Source organism: Rhinatrema bivittatum, chromosome 6 (genome assembly GCF_901001135.1).
Source record: "Rhinatrema bivittatum chromosome 6, aRhiBiv1.1, whole genome shotgun sequence".
In the NCBI taxonomy this organism is placed as follows: Eukaryota; Metazoa; Chordata; class Amphibia; order Gymnophiona; family Rhinatrematidae; genus Rhinatrema; species Rhinatrema bivittatum.
In genome coordinates this window covers 50,005,449-50,024,150 of record NC_042620.1, presented here as the reverse complement: position 1 = coordinate 50,024,150, position 18,702 = coordinate 50,005,449, and the positions used below count along the sequence as shown (strand labels likewise).

The 18,702-nt window shown below is 41.6% G+C and overlaps 1 protein-coding gene across 2 annotated transcripts in view; it reads right to left on the bottom strand.

Moving 5' to 3' along the window:
• Window positions 1–4,903: 4,903 nt before the first annotated feature.
• The window catches only part of ACMSD (aminocarboxymuconate semialdehyde decarboxylase), a 115,347-nt gene continuing 101,548 nt past the window's right edge, over window positions 4,904–18,702 (bottom strand). The window contains exons 9-10 of one of the 2 annotated variants that reach the window (XM_029605366.1): window positions 14,309–14,407; window positions 4,904–5,032 (exon numbers count right to left, since the gene is read on the bottom strand). In XM_029605366.1, the coding sequence (XP_029461226.1) occupies window positions 4,970–5,032; window positions 14,309–14,407 (162 nt within the window). In that variant the 3' untranslated portion in view covers window positions 4,904–4,969. The remainder of the gene's footprint in view (window positions 5,033–14,308; window positions 14,408–18,702) is intronic. The other variant, XM_029605368.1, reaches the window with a different exon arrangement.

Here is an 18,702-nt window from a genome sequence, read left to right as displayed (position 1 = left end):
TCAGAATCACATGGTTCAAAGCGCGCCACTGGGACACCGCGGGAGAGGAAGGAGGACGTGCCTGAATGACCGCAAGTTTGTCGACGTTTTCATAGCAGCAGCGATGGATCCAGAGGAGTTGTGGAGGAGAAGCTGTCCTACCGCTATGCTGGGAGACTGCGGGGGAGGAGGAAGGACATTTCTGAGCAAGTGCTGTTGTCGTCCAGATAGCAAGTTAGTTAAGGAATCGGGAGAAGGGAAGGATTCAAACAGGAGAGGCAGCCATGGGGGAGGGAGGGAAGGATTCAAACAGCAAGGGCAGTCATTAGAATAATGACATCTTGCCCTCAGGAAAATGAGCACTGAGAGGAAAAAGAGAGCATTTTACACCGCATCACTGAAACTGAAGGTTATAGAACAAGCACAGGAGGCCAATAATTGTGCAACTGCAAGATAATTTGACATTTGCAGATGATACAAAATTATTCAGAGTAGTTAAATCACAAGCAGACTGTGATACATTACAGGAGGACCTTGCAAGACTGGAAGATTGGGCATCCAAATGGCAGATGAAATTTAATGTGGACAAGTGCAAGGTGTTGCATATAGGGAAAAATAACCCTAGCTGTAGTTACACGATGTTAGGTTCCATATTAGGAGCTACCACCCAAGAAAGAGATCTAGGCGTCATAGTAGATAATACATTGAAATCGTCAGCTCAGTGTGCTGCAGCAGTCAAAAAAGCAAATAAAATGTTAGGAATTATTAGGAAGGGAATGGTTAATAAACGGAAAATGTCATAATGCCTCTATATCGCTCCATGGTGAGACCACACCTTGAATACTGTGTACAATTCTGGTCGCCGTATCTCAAAAAAGATATAGTTGCAATGGAGAAGGTACAGAGAAGGGCAACCAAAATGATAAAGGGGATGGAACAGCTCCCCTATGAGGAAAGGCTGAAGAGGTTAGGGCTGTTCAGCTTGGAGAAGAGACGGCTGAGGGGGGATATCATAGAGGTCTTTAAGATCATGAGAGGTCTTGAACGAGTAGATGTGACTCGGTTATTTACACTTTCGAATAATAGAAGGACTAGGGGGCATTCCATGAAGTTAGCAAGTAGCACATTTAAGACTAATCGGAGAAAATTCTTTTTCACTCAACGCACAATAAATCTCTGGAATTTGTTGCCAGAGGATGTGGTTAGTGCAGTTAGTGTAGCTGGGTTCAAAAAAGGTTTGGATAAGTTCTTGGAAGAGAAGTCCATTAACTGCTATTAATCAAGTTTACTTAGGGAATAGTCACTGCTATTGATTGCATCAGTAGCATGGGATCTTCTAGGTGTTTGGGTAATTGCCAGGTTCTTGTGGCCTGGTTTGGCCTCTGTTGGAAACAGGATGCTGGGCTTGATGGACCCTTGGTCTGACCCAGCATGGCAATTTCTTATGTTCTTATTAGTGAAAAGCTCATCAGAAATTGGTGAAAAAATGAAGAAAAACTGCTACAAATACCAGTCAAAAAAGCATTACGTTTCAAAATTGCGCCTTTTGAAGGAATGGAAAAGGATTTGAATACTGGCTAATGAAATGCAAACAGAATGGCTACATTGTGACTCACTCTTTCATTAGGATTTGTGCCCTTCAAATGGCAAAAGAAGAAAAATATGCAGTGATACAAGGTCTGAAAGAATTCATAACATTGTCTGGTATTTGTGGTTCATGAACCAATATGGATTGTGCCTTTGTCAACGCACATAGATTTCACAGAAATGCCTAATGCTTGATGAAAAGATCTGTTCTTTCCACAAATTCATTATTCTGTGAATAAAGAGTCATTTTGATATGAATAACATTGCTAATATGGATGAAACACCTATGTCATTTGATATGCCTGGCAATTGTACTGTAGCTGGTGTTGATGAGAAGACCATACTTGTAAAAGCAACTGGTCATGAAAAGGCCCATTTCATGGTGGTCCTGTCTAATCTGGCAGATGACAATGCGTCCGGTGGTAACATTCAAGAGGAAAACAATGCCAAAGAACCAAAAAATTCCAGCAGGTGTAACTGTTTGGGTTCATCCTAAGGCTGGATGGACGAGGAGGGAACAAAATGGTGGCTTTGCGATGTGTGGGGTAGGCGACCAAACATGGGGCTAAGAAAATGACCATCACTATTTGTGTGGAATATGTTCTGTGCATATATAACAGAGAATGTGAAGGACGATGTAAAGAAAATGGTGATCACATTAGCAGTGATTCCAGAAAGTAAGACACCAATGCTCCAGCAGTTAGATGCCTGTCTCAACAAGCCTTTCAAGGACGAATTGCGGCATATATAGCAACAATGGATATGTTCTGGTCAAGGAAAGTTAACGAAAGTCAAGAACCTGATGAAATCAGACATTGATTTGGTAGCGAAATGGGTAAAGGATGTCTGGGAGTCAATTCCAAAATCACTAAACTGCCCTATGAATCCAATTCTAGTAAACTGAAAACATGAAATGTGTATATCAAACCGTTATTAGCTTACTGGTCATTTTATTTCTGAAACATAATAAAAAAAGATTAGACTAAATTGTCTTAATAAGTTTGTAGGACCGACACAGTCTCAGTTCAAAATAACGTATGTGAGCTGCTAAACTGTTAGGTCCACTTTTATATATTTAAGTACATTTTTTGTTGCAAATAAAATGCTAATGTTTGTCTTTCATGCGGTAAGTTCAGTCCTAACATCAGTTGAATCAAAGTGAGTGCAATGTCCCAAATATCAAAAGCAGTACTTAGCTTGTAAATCCGCATGTGGCAATTGCGACATGTGTCCTTTCTCTTTCTCCAGTTCACAGTGACAACATCCCATATCGCATTGGAAACGAACACTCCATTCTAGTACTCATTGTGTGTCTCAATGAGTGATTTATTTGATTCAATGCCCATGTAATTTGATCTACATTGGATGGTCGAAAAGAACCATAATGGTTAAATTAATCCAGCACAGAAGTTGCATCAAAATACTGCGAAAATCACAGCTCCCTTAGTTTCTCATTGTTTGCAGTTTTCTCGTTGTTTCTCAGATTTACGATGGACTATATTGGAACAACTGCAATTGCCAAAGAGAGGAGGTGATATACAGTCGCTCCTCAATAAAAGGGAACAATTTTGGATTTTCTATTGAGACTCAGCCTCTCAGGGGTCTTAAAGAAATTATAAATTGGTATTCTCTGATTTAAATGATAGAAGTGTTTGTAATTTCCATCTGTCTCTACATCATTTCCTGTTCCTATTTAAACTCCTCCTGTTTCCCCCATGTTTTATAGTGTTGAGAGAAATGCTGAGAGGACCGACTTCTAGTGAGCAGCATTAAGAATTTTCCAAGCCCCCTGAAGCAGACATTGTTCAAAACAAGGATCTTTGTCGGGGTGCTTTTCATGGCGGATTTATAAGCTAAGTACTGCTTTTGATGTTTGGGACATTGCGCTCACTTTGATTCAGCTGATGTTAGGACTGAACTTACCACTTGAAAGACAAGCATAAGCATTTAATTTGCAGTAAAAAAAATTTACTTAAATATATAAAAGTGGACCTAAGAGTTTAGTGAAGCGGTGGTGGTCCCGCTTCACAAGAGTGGGAACAGAGAGGAGGTTGGTAACTACAGACCGGTTAGCCTCACTTCGCTGGTGGGAAAAGTAATGGAGTCACTGTTGAAAGAGAGAATAGTGAACTATCTACAGTCTCCACCTAGCTTGATGTTACCCAGGTAGAGAGTCCATCAAGCTAGGTGGAGAGAACATTGCACCAATCTCATCTCTGGGTGAGTTTCCTCACTCCGAGGGTCATCAAATCTTCACAGGAGACCACTGTTCTGTTCGTACGTCCCATAGGGATACGTCCCATAGGGATACAAATACTATCTAGGGAGAGGACATTATGGCTTTTTTTCTCTCACTCGCTCTCTCCCTCCGGAGCTTCAAACCTACTAAAACAGGCCTTTCAGGAGACATCGCAAAATGCGCTAACATATTACCACCCTGTATTACGCCCTGTATTGCACAGCTTAATGCTACTGAAAAAGGTGTAGCTACTGAAAAAGGTGTAGCTAAAATCGGTGATAAGCTCTTAACGCATGCGAAAACGCCTTAGCGCATTTTGATAAATGACCCCCTTATATTGTAAGCCCTCTGGGGATAGGGAAATACCTTCAGTACTGAATGTAAACCGATGTGATATCTCAGATCGAATGTCGGTATATAAATAAATAAATAAATAAATGAGATACATCTGCATACCTTGGAGAACCAGTATATGGAAATATATCTCTTTGTGGCTATCCAAAAAAACTGACAAGATTGTAGGACAGAAAAAATATGTGACAGTGAAAAGGTGTCTGCTAGCAAAGATGATGTCCAGATCATGAGAAGTGATTGTAGATGTTAAAGAGAGCGATGGTGTTGAAGTTGTTGCAGGGGTCGGAGTTGTGAATAAGAGTGAGACAGTCTGGCAAGGTGCCAGCTGAGCAGCAGATCACCATTTTCAGTTTGTTTGGTATTAGTTTTGATGAAGATTCATATGATCACTGGGCACCCATATAGTTCCACTTGATAGAGGATGTGCAGAGCAGAGTCTTGTTCTGCTGTAGTGTTTGCCTGTTGTCATGGCTTGCACATGCTGTAGCTATGTTTCTTTGTCCCTTAAGCATTTTTTTCCAAGCGGTTGCATAGTGTGAAGCAAAGCTGTGTGCCATCGGACACTTAGGAAATGTTTCATCTTAAATACCTGCCTGAGAAATTATAAAATATCTTTCTCGGACCAGAAAATAAGGAAAGACATCAGATTTTTGGCTAGTGGAATAATACTGTGTTATTTCTACTTGTTGAAATTCTCATGAACTGCTGAGATTGCACTCTTTATTCAAGTAACTGACCAGAAGGTTTAATTTCAGGATTTATTTGCAAGGTTTGATACATACAGTAATTTAGTGCTAATGTCTTTTATTTTCATTCAAATTGTTTCCTATCAAGACCCAAAAATGACAGAGCATTGTCAGCTTTTAGTTTATCCTGCAAAGAAAACAGAAAGCTTGTTTAATATACAGTTCTATGTGTCAGTATGCTATCATAGATAGAAAATTTAGCATCCTATATTGAAACAATAGGAAGTGCCTCCCATCCCCCCCCCCCCCCCCCACCCCCTCAACCTTTCCAACTGGATAGCAATAACAGGTCCGACCACAAAAAATCTCTGCTCTATACCTCTCTTGAAGTGTACCCTGTGCCACTATGCCATCTGCATTCTTTAGTTATGACCCTGTGTCAGGGCATAAACTCTTTGGTGCTTGGAGCCGGAGATTCCTGGCAACTAAATTGTAATCGTACTGGCATCTAGCATCTTCGCTTCTGGAGCACCAGACACAAAATGGTTCATATTCTATTTTATATTATGTATACAGTAGAGGAGACCAGTAGATCACTAAAACATCTTTCATCATTATGATAGCAGATAAGGATTAATTGGTGCACTCAGTCTGCCCAATTGTTTCTTTTCTACATTGCTCAAGCTAAGAACATGTCCCAGCTGTCACCTGTACAAGTTTGACCTTCTGCAGGATATCTCTTCTTACCCAAAACAGTTTTGTTTTCTTCTCTCCTTGGTCCTCTATCATTATGAGTAGATGGGCACCCAAATTCCCAAAGGTAAACCAACATCCAGGTCATTTTCAATGTTACCTTTTCTTTATACATCTTATAGAGTGCTTAGAGAATGGGGACTGAACTGAGACTGCAAAGATAGATACTGTGGTTGTATTTTGTATTTGTCAGGATATTATGAATCCGATTACATTTGTGATATTTAGCATTACATTTAATAAAGGAGATTTGCTTTTTGTGGATAGTCTTGATTTCCCTCTTTTGGGAAGATCTGAGAGCAGAGTTAAAGAAAGTTATATACTGCATCTACTATATCTCTTAGTGGTGGGCCCAATATTTCAGACAACAGAAGTTGAAAAAAAGCATTTTATTTTCAGTTTAGGGTTTGGAATATGTTAGCTTCGGGAACAGGTATCTCCTTTACTTTATTGTTAAGGAGGAAATGCATTTTTGTTGCCATTTCTCCACTCTTGCACTGCATGTAGAATCTGTTTTTTTGGGGTAGCCAATTTTTGTCAGTACATTTCTATTTCTGATCCCTTGTTTTGTATTTGTTGAGAGTCTAGATATGTTCTGTATCTGTGACTGAAGTGAGGTATTCTGCTAGTGTGTGTTCTGTGCAGGAATCCATAGCAATCCAGTTTGTTTTGCTTCTCAGTAGGAAGCATATTGGTGTACTAGGACTTGGTGTAATATTTGTAATGCTCCCTTTTTAAAGGTTTTAATTGTTGCTATTTGAGCCCTGGGAATTCGTTCTGTTTGTGAGGCCCAGTTGGACAGCTCTTGCCTCCTGCCAACAAAGGGTCTTAGTGGGCATCTTGGAAACTCTAGTCTGCCCAGTTCTATGGCCCACACTTCCTGCTGGCGGCCTTCTTCTTCCTGTTTTAGATACAGTTATATTCCAGGCTTTCAGTCTGCGCTTTTCTAGAGCTTGGTTCTGTGTTTGTTTTTTCAATGGACCTAGACTCTGTCCTATGTTTGCTTTGTGTATCCTGTGTTCCAGTTTGGTCCTAATTTGCTTTGTGTATCCAGTCCTCCTGGAGTGGTCTTACACAGCTTGTATGGGCACTTTCATGAATCCAGGTTTTCCCACAGTGGTCATGCCCTGCTTCTATGGCACCATTGTGTTTCCAGGTTTGGGTTCTACATTATCTTAGTATGTAGCTTGTGCTTCCTGTTGTTCCTGTTAGTCCTAAAAAACCACATGGACTCATTAACAGTACTTATAGGAAAAAAATATCAGATTACTACATGCTCACTCAAATGTAAACCACAGGTTCTTGACCGCAATGGGCTACAACTAGTATCATACAGTTGAGCACTTAATTCACCTCATGTACATTTTCCCAATTAGCTTAAAAATATATGATTTGTAATTATTTATCTCCCCAAAATATTATTTTATTTTATACCCATATATCTACAAAATGTATCTAAAAACATTTTTCTTTTTTTATCTCTCACAATCCCTAGATTTATTAGCATAAAGTTTTTGATTTATGCTAATTTACTGGTTTTGTGGAGCAAAAAATCTTTTTAATTATGGCCACCCAATGGAACAATATCTTCAGTTTTTCTCAATCATATCTTTCTGAGGTTTTAGAAGCTCCCCCTTTGTTTAGAATCCCTTTAGTTGCAAATGGAGAAAGTTGGGATAATTTGTTGAAGTTGAATAAACGATTGATATGGACAAATTTGCATTTTGGTACACTGGCTGAGTATTGTTGGGTCAGCGCTTTCCGTGAGGATTGCAAATTAATAAAGAACCCAGACTTTATTGTGAAGAGGAAGATGTTATATTAAAATGGAACTAGGGGGCTGACCTGTGAGAGCGGAGGCGAGGGACGTTGTTTCTAAGCCGGGGAGTCTTCTCTCCCTGCAGAAAGAGTTTTTTACAAGCTGACTCGTTGGTCCTGGCGAGGAGGAGGCGTGACGTCACTTCCGCCCTGCACCGAGACGCTGCCAATAAAAACAGGCTTGCAGAGGTTGAGAGATGGGGCTGACTTGTGAGAGAGGAGGTGAGGGACATTGTTTCTAAGCCGAGGAGACTTCTCTCCCTGCAGAAAGAGTTTTTTACGAGCTGACTCGTTGGTCCCGGCGAGGAGGAGGAGGCGTGAAGTCACTTCCGCCCTGCACCGAAACACTGCCAATAAAAACAGGCCTGCAGCGGTGCGCAGCTGACACTGGCGCACTGCCTAAGCCGCGCGCGCCGAAGGGGCATGCGGCTTTGGTTTGAAATCTCTCCGAGAAGCTTTACGAATTGATATTTCCTTTAATATATTTGGTCTCCTGAAGCAGTCAGCCCTCACTGAGAGATCATTTGTTATACTAGAAAGGAGATGGTAAGCAGAACTCTAATATTTCTTCTAATTTTGGATATTTCCACTGAATTTAAATGCCGCATACGAAGAGGAAGGGGAAGGTGAGGGAGGGAACCTCGACCCCACATCAGCCTTCCCTGGGTCAGATGACAATTAAAGAGTTCTACTCCGTGGTGGGGACTATCCCAGGAGAGTCAGCTGGGTTAATGGCTCAGGAGTAGAATCCAGAACCCCTCGACGAAACATCTCTGAGCCCTGGGGCCCCTGAGACTCCCTCTCCCCCTGCCCATGATAGAACAGCTGGACCCGCAGATCCCCTGAGACCGATGTTGCCCCAGTTGGGGGAAGTGATCGAGGGAGGTGCGGCTGTTACAATGCATAGACAGCTTCAAGGCGAGAGAGTTTTGTCCGCCTTGAAAGAAATTAACATTGGGACTTTGAGTGGAACAGGCAGTTCTCTGCAACTGTCCACGGAAGGGAAAAGTAAAACAGATATGGGTAGATTAGAAAATATGTCTCAGAGGGTTCCGGTAGTTATACCGGAGATTACATTGTTGAAAAAACCAGATGTTGTAACTCTAGATGTATTATGGAGTGCAGTATCTATATTTGAAAAAACAATAATTTCTTTGACTCAAGCATTTCAAGATCAGTCCACAGTTGTGAATCAGGTTGTATTAGCTAATTCTATTAAGATATAGGAATTAGACTCCCAAGTAGTACAGATGAAAGAAATACAGGTTGGCCTGATTCAGGGGGATTCTAAAACAGATAAAAGAATTGAAAATCTGGAAAATAATCTCAGATATAATAATCTGAGAATGATAAATTTTCCTAAGTGTAAACTTATTTCTCCCAAAGAACAATTAAATAAATATCTACGGGAAGTGTTATCTTTCTCCTCTACTAATTTACCCTTAATAACAAAAGTTTATTTTCTACCTGAAGTTTAACTATTTCAGGTAGAAAATAAACTTTTGAGGAAACAGGAAAGTGGATGGAGAAATCCCTAAGCAAAATTTGGTGACATTATCCCCTTTAGAAGATCTATCAGGGTTTTTAGAGACCATTCAAGAAGAACAGATAGAGAGAAGGGGAATATTATTGGTAACATTCACCACACCAGTGAAAAGAGATAATGACCTAAGAATTTTCCTTAGGAATAGAAATAAATTGTATTTGGGAGAAAGGATATGGGTATACCCAGATCTTGTTAGATTGACACAACTACATAGAAAGAAATTTTTGAATTTATGTTCTAGAGCCCGTGCTTTAGGCACACAAATATTAATAAAATTTCCCTGTAAATGTATTTTAACACTAGACAATGAACGGTATGTATTCATGGAGCCAGAGCAGTTAGAAAATTTTCTGATTTCTAAAGAAGTATCAACCTAATATCTGTGGTAACTTAGGAATTTAGTATTATTCTCACCACTTTCTATTTACAGTAAAAGTATTGATGGAACGATATTATGCTCCTTTATTTCTTTATTATGATCTCCCAGATTTCATGGTAATACATAAGGTTATAGCATAATAATTAGGGTTTGGGTTATGATGTTAAATTACCTTTATAATTGTATTGAATATGCTATACCTGATGCTAAGGTAAGAAATCTTTATTTGTACTGTTTTGAAAACCAATAAAGAGATAATATTAAAAAAAAAAATGGAACTAAATTTAAATAAGTGCTTTTTGGATCTAATGCTGCTAGTGATAGAACGGGCAAAATGGACAGCAGCAATTTTGAAGACAGTAGTGAATGAATTATTACGTCAACTCACAACTCAGAATACAGTTGAAAATTTTAAAATTCATCTGAAGGAATTTAAAAGCACAATACAGATATTTACTGACGAGCTTAAACAAAAATTTAAAACAATTGTCAGGGCTGAGTAAGATTATAAAAAAGGTTCCATTTATTTTTCGATGCATCCACAATATAAACATTCTGGCTTCCAGAAAAAAAACTTTTGAGACAGGTTCAGGGGATGAATCAGTCCACTTTAGATGATAGAAATTCTTCTGATTCGGAATCACTGAGCTCCAACAGATTTTTTTAAACACTGGAGGCAACTGAAAATTCAGATTTCAACTACCAATGTCTAACCTACAAAGTACACCTCACTTTCAAAGACTGTGGACTCGATCGAGTTCACAGGGTCAAGTATGGAAGGAACAGTAGTGATTAATTTGACCCAAAAGGTATCATTGTCTCACCATATTAGTGTTTTAAATAAAGGCCTTTCTTTTGTGTTCACAGTTCGTTTTAACTTGTTCGAGGTATGCACATTCTTTGAGTGATTTATATGAACGCTCCAGTTGCGGATGTTTTTGACAACAGGATTGATAGCATACAAGATAACTCTGTTGTTGTACCACGTTCTTGTTGGTGTCCTCCGGGCCCAGTTGATCCTTTGATTCAAACTTTTTCTAAGATAATCTACAAAGACTTACATATGATTAGTCAAAGACCAACTCAAATGTCTAATAATCTCACTTATAAAAAAAAAACGAGCTTTAATAGACTTAGAAAATGATACAGATATAGTAATTAAAGCAGCGATTAAAGGTAGAGCAGTTGTAATCCTTACAAAGGAAATGTAGAGGGGAGAGGTTTTATATCAACTAGCTGATCAAAGGTTCTATCAAGTTTGCCAGAAGATCCAAATTTGGTTTTGAAATCACAGGTTGATCATGGACTAAAAATGAGTTTGGAGCGAGAATGGATTACTCAAAAGGAATTCCGGTTTTAACAGTTGAGTTCCCTACCAGTTTTTCACCATCTCCCAAAGATCCATAAATCTTTGTCATCCGATTATTTCAGCAAAAGATTCATTATTAGAACCATTGTCCATTTTTGTAGATAAGTATTTGAGACCGTTAGTACCCCGATTACCATCTTATATCAGGGATTCACACCTTGCAGGAGTTTAAAGGGATTAACACCTTGCAGGAGTTTAAAAGGCCATATTTGGTAACCATTGATATTGTCGCACTATAAACAAATATACCATAATATACTGCACTTGATGCTATTACTATTACTGGGTTTTTGTCCCTGAATGAATCAAATCGGCACAGTCCAATTGAGTTTATCATTCAATTGGCTGCTCTGGCCTTAAAAGAGAATTACTTTCTTTGACGATCAGTTTTACAAGCAGGTCGGCATACGCAAGGGGGGAAATAATTTAGCAAATTCACGCAGCAACACATCGGGGCCTTCCCAGTTCCCTCTCATTCCGCTCCAATTAAGGAGCAGACTGGGAGGGAACTTCCCAACCCCTACCCTAACCTCCCTTCCCCTTATCCTAGCCCCCTCCCCCCCATTTTTTTAACTCACCTTTTGCTCCTGTAAAGGAGCAAGATCTAGATGCACACGCCGGCACGCCATCCCCCGCACAGCAGCAAATGGCCACTGTATCGGGCGCCTCTAGCCCTGCCCCGCCTCCCAGCCTGCCCCTATCAGGAAGGCCTGCATTTATGCGCATACCATCCTTTATGCGCATGGCCATGCGTTTTTGAAAATAGGCTTGGCGCGCTGGGCCCGGCCATGTGTGTGGCCTTTTTAAAATCCGCCCTTATATGTAGGAGCTTTTGAGAACAAATGGCTTACCTGTTCCCTTTTAAACAGTATATTCACTATTGGAAGATTTATTGATGACATAATTGTTTTATGGTCAGGGGGAGGCAGTCTGATCAATTTATGCACTGGCTGAATGGCTGCAATCCACATCTCCAGTTTACCTTTTGTTATGGGGATACAGAAATGTCGCTTTTAGATATTATGATTTTGAAACTATGGGATGCGTTTTTCTTTTCCATGTTTCAAAAACCAATGGATCGGAACATGCTTTTAGGGTATGCCAGTTGTCATCCTCAGGGGTTAAAGGTTAGTATCCTCTTTGGCCAATTTTGACGCCTTAGAAGCTATGTTCAACGTACAGGAGTATAAAAGTAAGGCCAAATTAATGTTTATTAAATTTCTTGATAGAGGTTATCCTCCACCAGTTTTGAAGAGGGCTATAACAAGATCCCATTGGAATAATAGAGAAACATTATTAAAGGTCCAGCACGCTAAACCAGCTAAAAAAAACTAACGTTGTGTTACTTTTTTCTCCCTCTATATACCGTGTGGTTAGGAGCATTCATAAATATTGGCATGTTTTACAACTGCACCCATCCTTTTCAGAGAGACCAATAATAGCATACCAGAAAGGTCATAGCATTAGAGGTCAAGTGGGGCGTTCCTATTTTATACATGATTATGCAGAGCCGATCTCTGGTATAAAAGGACATTTTCCATGCAGTTTGTGTATTGTTTGTCAACCATCACGTACAAATATTGATTTACCTTTTGAAAGGTTGCGGAATTTTGTACCCAAAGTTTATACTACCTGTGTATCAAGTAAAGTGGTGTATTTGATTTGGTGTCCGTGCCAATTGATATATATAGGCAAGACTATGCACACTCTTAAAACATGTATAATAGAACATTGGAGTTCTATTCGGTGTAACAAAATAGAAGTGCCGTTGGTCCAACATTGTCTCTTTCTTTTGACCATTCATTTGAAGACTTGAGTTATACAATTACACAACAAATTAAGTGTACCAAGCAAGGTGGTGATTATAATTTACGTTTGCTTCAAGCTGAGCAATGCTGGATATTTTCTTTACAAACTGTTCGCCCAAAGGGTTTGAACAAGGAGATTGATCGGTCTGTTTACATGTGAAATGGGTGGTGTTTTCAGTTGCATCCCGTTCTGGGGAGTGATTGGCTAATAGATTTGCCAAACATTTCTGATTGGTCTGTGCAGGACACATACGGGGATTTAACTTGTGTTGTGCAAGGGAGTGAGCTAAAGCATATCCACCATTGTGAGTAGTTGAGTGAGCCGCTTAGGCCAAGTTGAAAGGTATGTTTTTAAGGGTTGGCCAGTTTTAAAGTACTTTTGGGTAAGGTTTTATTCTTTAAAGAATGTTCTGGTTTTTGTGCTTTTTTCCGGATTGGTGTAGTTCGCCTGAAGAAGGCATGCAGGGGCCGAAACATTGTCAGTGTTGGGATAGTACATGAGCACTTTAGTATGCATCTGTTTTGTATGAGCGGATCTTCTGCTGATAAGCTAAGTGGTCTTTTTGAGATAAAGTTTTTTGATCTATGCTAATAAATCTAGGGATTGTGAGAGATAAAAAAAAAGAACATTTTTTTTAGATAAATGTTGGAGATATAAGGGTATAAAATAAAATAATATTTTTTGGAGATAAATAATTAAGAATCATATGTTTTTAAGCTAATTGGGAAAATGTACATGAAGTGAATTAAGTGCTCAACTGTATGATACTGGTTGTAGCCCATTGTGGGCAAGAGCCTGTGGATTACATTTGAGTGAGCACATACTAATCTGATATTTTTTTCCCCATAAGCATTATTAATGAGTCCATCTGTTTTTTTCTGTGATTAATTGTGGGACTCATTTGCTCAAATCTCTTATTTTTTGTATTGTTCCTATTAGTCCTGCCAGCCACCAGCACCTGAGGGCTCAACCAGAAGGGAAAGCGGACATCACAGACTGAAGATGCCCTGCTCTTGCTCCAGTTAGAACCCGCCAGTCTCGTTTTTTCTATGTACTACCTGCTCTTGGCTTTGGGGTCACACCGTTATGGTCAATTTTGAGTGGGAGGAGGGAAGAGAAAGTTCCCCCCCCCCCCCCAAAAAAAATTAAGAAGGCAAACTATGCCCGTCTATGGGTAGGATTTAGCAAACCTTCTTTTCAACAGATCTGTGCTGTGATCTATGTCCATCATAACTGATTCCATAGATAAAGTAAAAGAAAATAGTGTGGTCTGGCCTGGCCCCCATAATTTTCTATGAGAGAAAAAAAAGCAAAATATGCATTTTTCTTCTATGGGAGCTATGGGGTCGATTTTAAAAGGAGCGCACGAGCGTGCATTTACATTTCTCAAGGCAATTCCTTAAGAGTTTCAGCCTGCCTGCTATCCAGCTATTTATGATCCAGGCTTTTGAGGTAAGTTAATGTGCTTTGTCATACTCTTCACTTTAGAAAGATTAAAAAAAAAAAAAAAAAAAAAAAGAAAGATTGAATTATGAATGCATGCCAAAGATGCACGAATGGACATTAGCCAGGGCTAAAGCCTTGACAATGGTGAAACTAACTCACAAGTTTCACACTTGTGCAGATTCAGCCCCTTTTTTGTATCTGTTACCATGTGTCCAATATACATACATATGTGCACACAATTTTCTGTGTAGTAGTAGTAGCAGTGACATTTTGTTATGTATTAGTCTCCAATCCAAAGTTAAAGGAACATTCAACATTAAAATAAAAATGTTGTAAATCGTACCTTGAGTCCATCTTCAAATTCTTCAATAGAATCAATCAGTTGTCCAGGTACATGCTCTCCTAATGGGAAAGGGTAGTCAGACCCCAAAATCACTTTTTCCTGAAAGCAGAATATTGAATACCATTTTCAGAAAGTTGTGAAAGGAAACCTTTGGGGATGTTTCCTTCAAAGAAACGTGTTGCTTGCAGGCAGCAGGGGAATGAAATGATATGCTGGTATATACTATCCTGGGACTCTGACTGCATACCTGAGAGGTAGTGGGAGTGGGAGGGAAGGTGGTGGCATTAACATCCCTCACAGCAACCTACGTAGATGCTGCTGCTGCCAGATGAGTGTCACCCACTCAAACTTCATATGGAGGTTACTTGCTTTCATGTATTCTATCTGTAAGAGGATCTTTAACAGAGCTCCCCAATATACTGAGTCTCCATGATATGCAAATTTCTCTCATGCATATTCATTGTGGAGATCCTGTGGGGGTCCCCAGGACAGGTTTGGAAAGCCCTGGTCTTGAAAATGTCCCTTCCTATTGATGCATGTGTCTCCACAGACCTCACAGCACTGAGGTCAGAGAAGGTATGTACGTTTCAGATGCTCTCTGGTAGAGTATTGTGAGCTGAATAAAATGCCAGGAGGCCAGACGTTTCTGTGCTGTTCTTCGGTAGGGGCACTCCAGAACTCGAGGTCAGAGACCTAGAGCTGCAGGAAAGAGAGAGAAAGTGCTTGCAGCAGCTGAGAGGGGCTCTGAGCAGGGATCTGGGCTCGATTCCTGGTGAAGGGGAACATTCTCTCGTCCCTCTGTTCCAGTGGAGATTACCCCACCAAGCTATTGGAGGAGAGGGAGTAATGCCGTGGAACATGTCTTCCACACACAAAGAGGTTCTGCACCCAGCCTTAGAGACTTTTCTACCCAATTGAGTTTGTCAGTGGATTCTCAGAAGAGAAATCACTGGAGTAAGAAGGATCTCATTCTGGTGCAGGGAAACTGCCCTGCTTTGTTAGAAAAAAAAAAAAAAGAAAGTCACCAGCTTGGTTCAGGTACCAAAAAGGTCCCCCAGCGTATCCTTACAGGGGTTTGAGAGTCAGAAGAAGACACTGCTGCTTGCTGACAAACTGTATTTCTGATTTATATTTGCCATGGATTTTGCCAGACGAAGGTAATACGTTTTGCCAACTCACCTTTCAGAGATAAGAGGTTTAATTAGCACAAGTTTGAAACTTGTGAGCATTAGCAAAATCGTCAAGGTTTCAACCCTGGCTAATGTCCATTCATGCGTCTGTCGTATACACTCATAGTTCAATCATCTTTTAAAAAGGCATGAGGTGGGTGCATGTGAGCATTTTGTTATACTCTCCGTTTCAGAAGATGATTGAACTATATGAATGCATATGAAAGATGCGTGAATGGACAGTAGTCGGGGGATGAAGCCTTGATGATTGGCACTGTAGCTCACAAGTTTCACACTTGGGCCTAATTCAACCCCTTTTTGTGTCTGTAACCAAGTGTCCAAAATCGGCACATGCACCTTTCTTTACAAGTACCTCAGTAAACTTTTATTTTTGGAACAACCAGGGTTTGGTGTGGATTTTTTTTTTTTTTCCTAAAGGTAAGAGAAGATCTTATATCCCCGAGAGAGCTGAAGCAACACTCCCCCCCCCCCCCCTCGTTGGAAGAATCCTGGGAGTCCCTTAAGGAATACGAAGGCTCCACAAATCCCTGCCCTCCTCCTCTCTGAGAGGAGAATGGAACAGGGTTACGTATCGATAAGACACAACTTTTATATTTTCTGGAGGAAGGCCAAAGCAAGCAATTCTAAATGTTATGTTAAAGGGGCAAGTGTTGTGTATATATATATGTAATGTGTGTATGTATATATATAGATTATATATATAATATATTATACTATATCTATAATATATATATATATCATCTATCTTATCTGTGTGTGATGGTGTGTTATATCACTGTGTGGTGTGTATATAGATCGATCTCTCTCATTATATATGTGTGTGTGGTGTGTGATCTCTCATATATCTGTCTGTGGTGTGTACTATATATATCTCTATATGGTGTGTGTGTGTACTCTACTCTCTCTCATCTCTATCTCTCTCTCCTCTGGTCTCTCTCTCTTCTTCTCTCTCCTCCTCTCTCTGTGATGTCGTGTCTGTCAAAACTCGCGTTCGTGCGCACTAACTGAAAATGATACAAATTGACACTTTCCAGGTCAGTAAAGGTCAGTTAGGAATGAATATGTGTTCCTATTGGCTGGCTGCCCTCTTATTTATTGATGTTAACCAGGTTCCCACTGAGGTGATGGTTGGGGGGATGGGAAATGGAAATGGAAACTCAGGAACACTAACAGAAAATGATACAAATTATTGACACTATCCAGGTCAGTAAAGGTCAGTTAGGAATGAATATGTATTCCTATTGGCTGTCTGCCCTCTTATCTATTGATGTTACCAAGGTTCCAACTGAAGTGATGGTTGGGGGGGATGGGAAATGAAAACTGTTGGTAGTTGACAAAAAAAGTAATGTGATCAGTCAATATGACTAGAACCTGTGCCCTATTCCTGATACCAGGGGTGTTGTGATCTTCCTGCACTCAGTGCCCTATCCCTGATACCAGTCTGAGACAGCTCCCTCCCTGCATTACTAGTGAGAGGCTGGCTTCACAGACAGGGGGGAGCTGCCTGACCCTCACTCCTGACTTCCCCCATGTCCCAGCTAGTGAATGGTGTGTGGGTGAGGGGGGGGGGGGGAGGATGGTGAAGTCTGAGACAGCTCCCTCCCTGCATTACTAGTGAGAGGCTGGCTTCACAGACAGGGGGGAGCTGCCTGACCCTCACTCCTGACTTTCCCCATGTCCCAGCTAGTGAATGGTGTGTGGGTGAGGGGGGGGGGGGGGGGGGGAGAGGATGGTGAAGTCTGAGACAGCTCCCTCCCTGCATTACTAGTGAGAGGCTGGCTTCACAGACAGGGGGGAGCTGCCTGACCCTCCTGACTTCCCCCATGTCCCAGCTAGTGAATGGTGTGTGGGTGAGGGGGGGGGGGGAGGATGGTGAAGTCTGAGACAGCTCCCTCCCTGCATTACTAGTGAGAGGCTGGCTTCACAGACAGGGGGGAGCTGCCTGACCCTCACTCCTGCCTTCCCCCATGTCCCAGCTAGTGAATGGTGTGTGGGTGAGGGGGGGGGGGGGAGGATGGTGAAGTCTGAGACAGCTCCCTCCCTGCATTACTAGTGAGAGGCTGGCTTCACAGACAGGGGGGAGCTGCCTGACCCTCACTCCTGACTTCCCCCATGTCCCAGCTAGTGAATGGTGTGTGGGTAAAGGGGGGGGGGGGAGGATGGTGAAGTCTGAGACAGCTCCCTCCCTGCATTACTAGTGAGAGGCTGGCTTCACAGACAGGGGGGCGCTGCCTGACCCTCACTCCTGACTTCCCCCATGTCCAGGCTAGTGAATGGTGTGTGGGTGAGGGGGGGGGGGAGGATGGTGAAGTCTGAGACAGCTCCCTCCCTGCATTACTAGTGAGAGGCTGGCTTCACAGACAGGGGGGAGCTGCCTGACCCTCACTCCTCCGGGGTATTGTGATCTTCCTGCACACAGTGCCCTATCCCTGATACCAGGGTGTTGTGATCTTCCTGCATGCAGTGCCCTATCCCTATTAATACCAGGAGCGTTGTGATCTTCCTGCACGCAGTGCCCTATCCCTAATACCAGGGGTGTTGTGATCTTCCTGCACACAGTGCCCTATTCCTGATACCAGGAGTGTTGTGATCTTCCTGCATGCAGTGCCCTATCCCTGATACCGGGATGTGTGCAAGAAGATCCCAACACCCCCGGTATCAGGAATAGGGCACTGTGTGCAGGAAGATCACAACACTCCTGGTATTAATAGGGATAGGGCACTGTGTGCAGGAAGATCACAACACCCCTGGTGCCAGGGTTAGGGCACTGTGTGCAGGAAGATCACAACACTCCTGGTATTAATAGGGATAGGGCACTGTGTGCAGGAAGATCACAACACCCCTGGTGCCAGGGTTAGGGCACTGTGTGCAGGAAGATCATAACACTCCTGGTATTAATAGGGATAGGCACTGTGTGCAGGAAGATCACAACACCCCTGGTGCCAGGGTTAGGGCACTGTGTGCAGGAAGATCACAACACTCCTGGTATTAATAGGGATAGGGCACTGTGTGCAGGAAGATCACAACACCCTGGCACCAGGGGTTAGGGCACTGTGTGCAGGAAGATCACAACACTCCTGGTATTAATAGGGATAGGGCACTGTGTGCAGGAAGATCACAATACCCCTGGTATCAGGGTTAGGGCACAAGTTCTAGTCACATTGACTGATCACATTACTTGTTTTGTCAAGCTACCAACTGTTT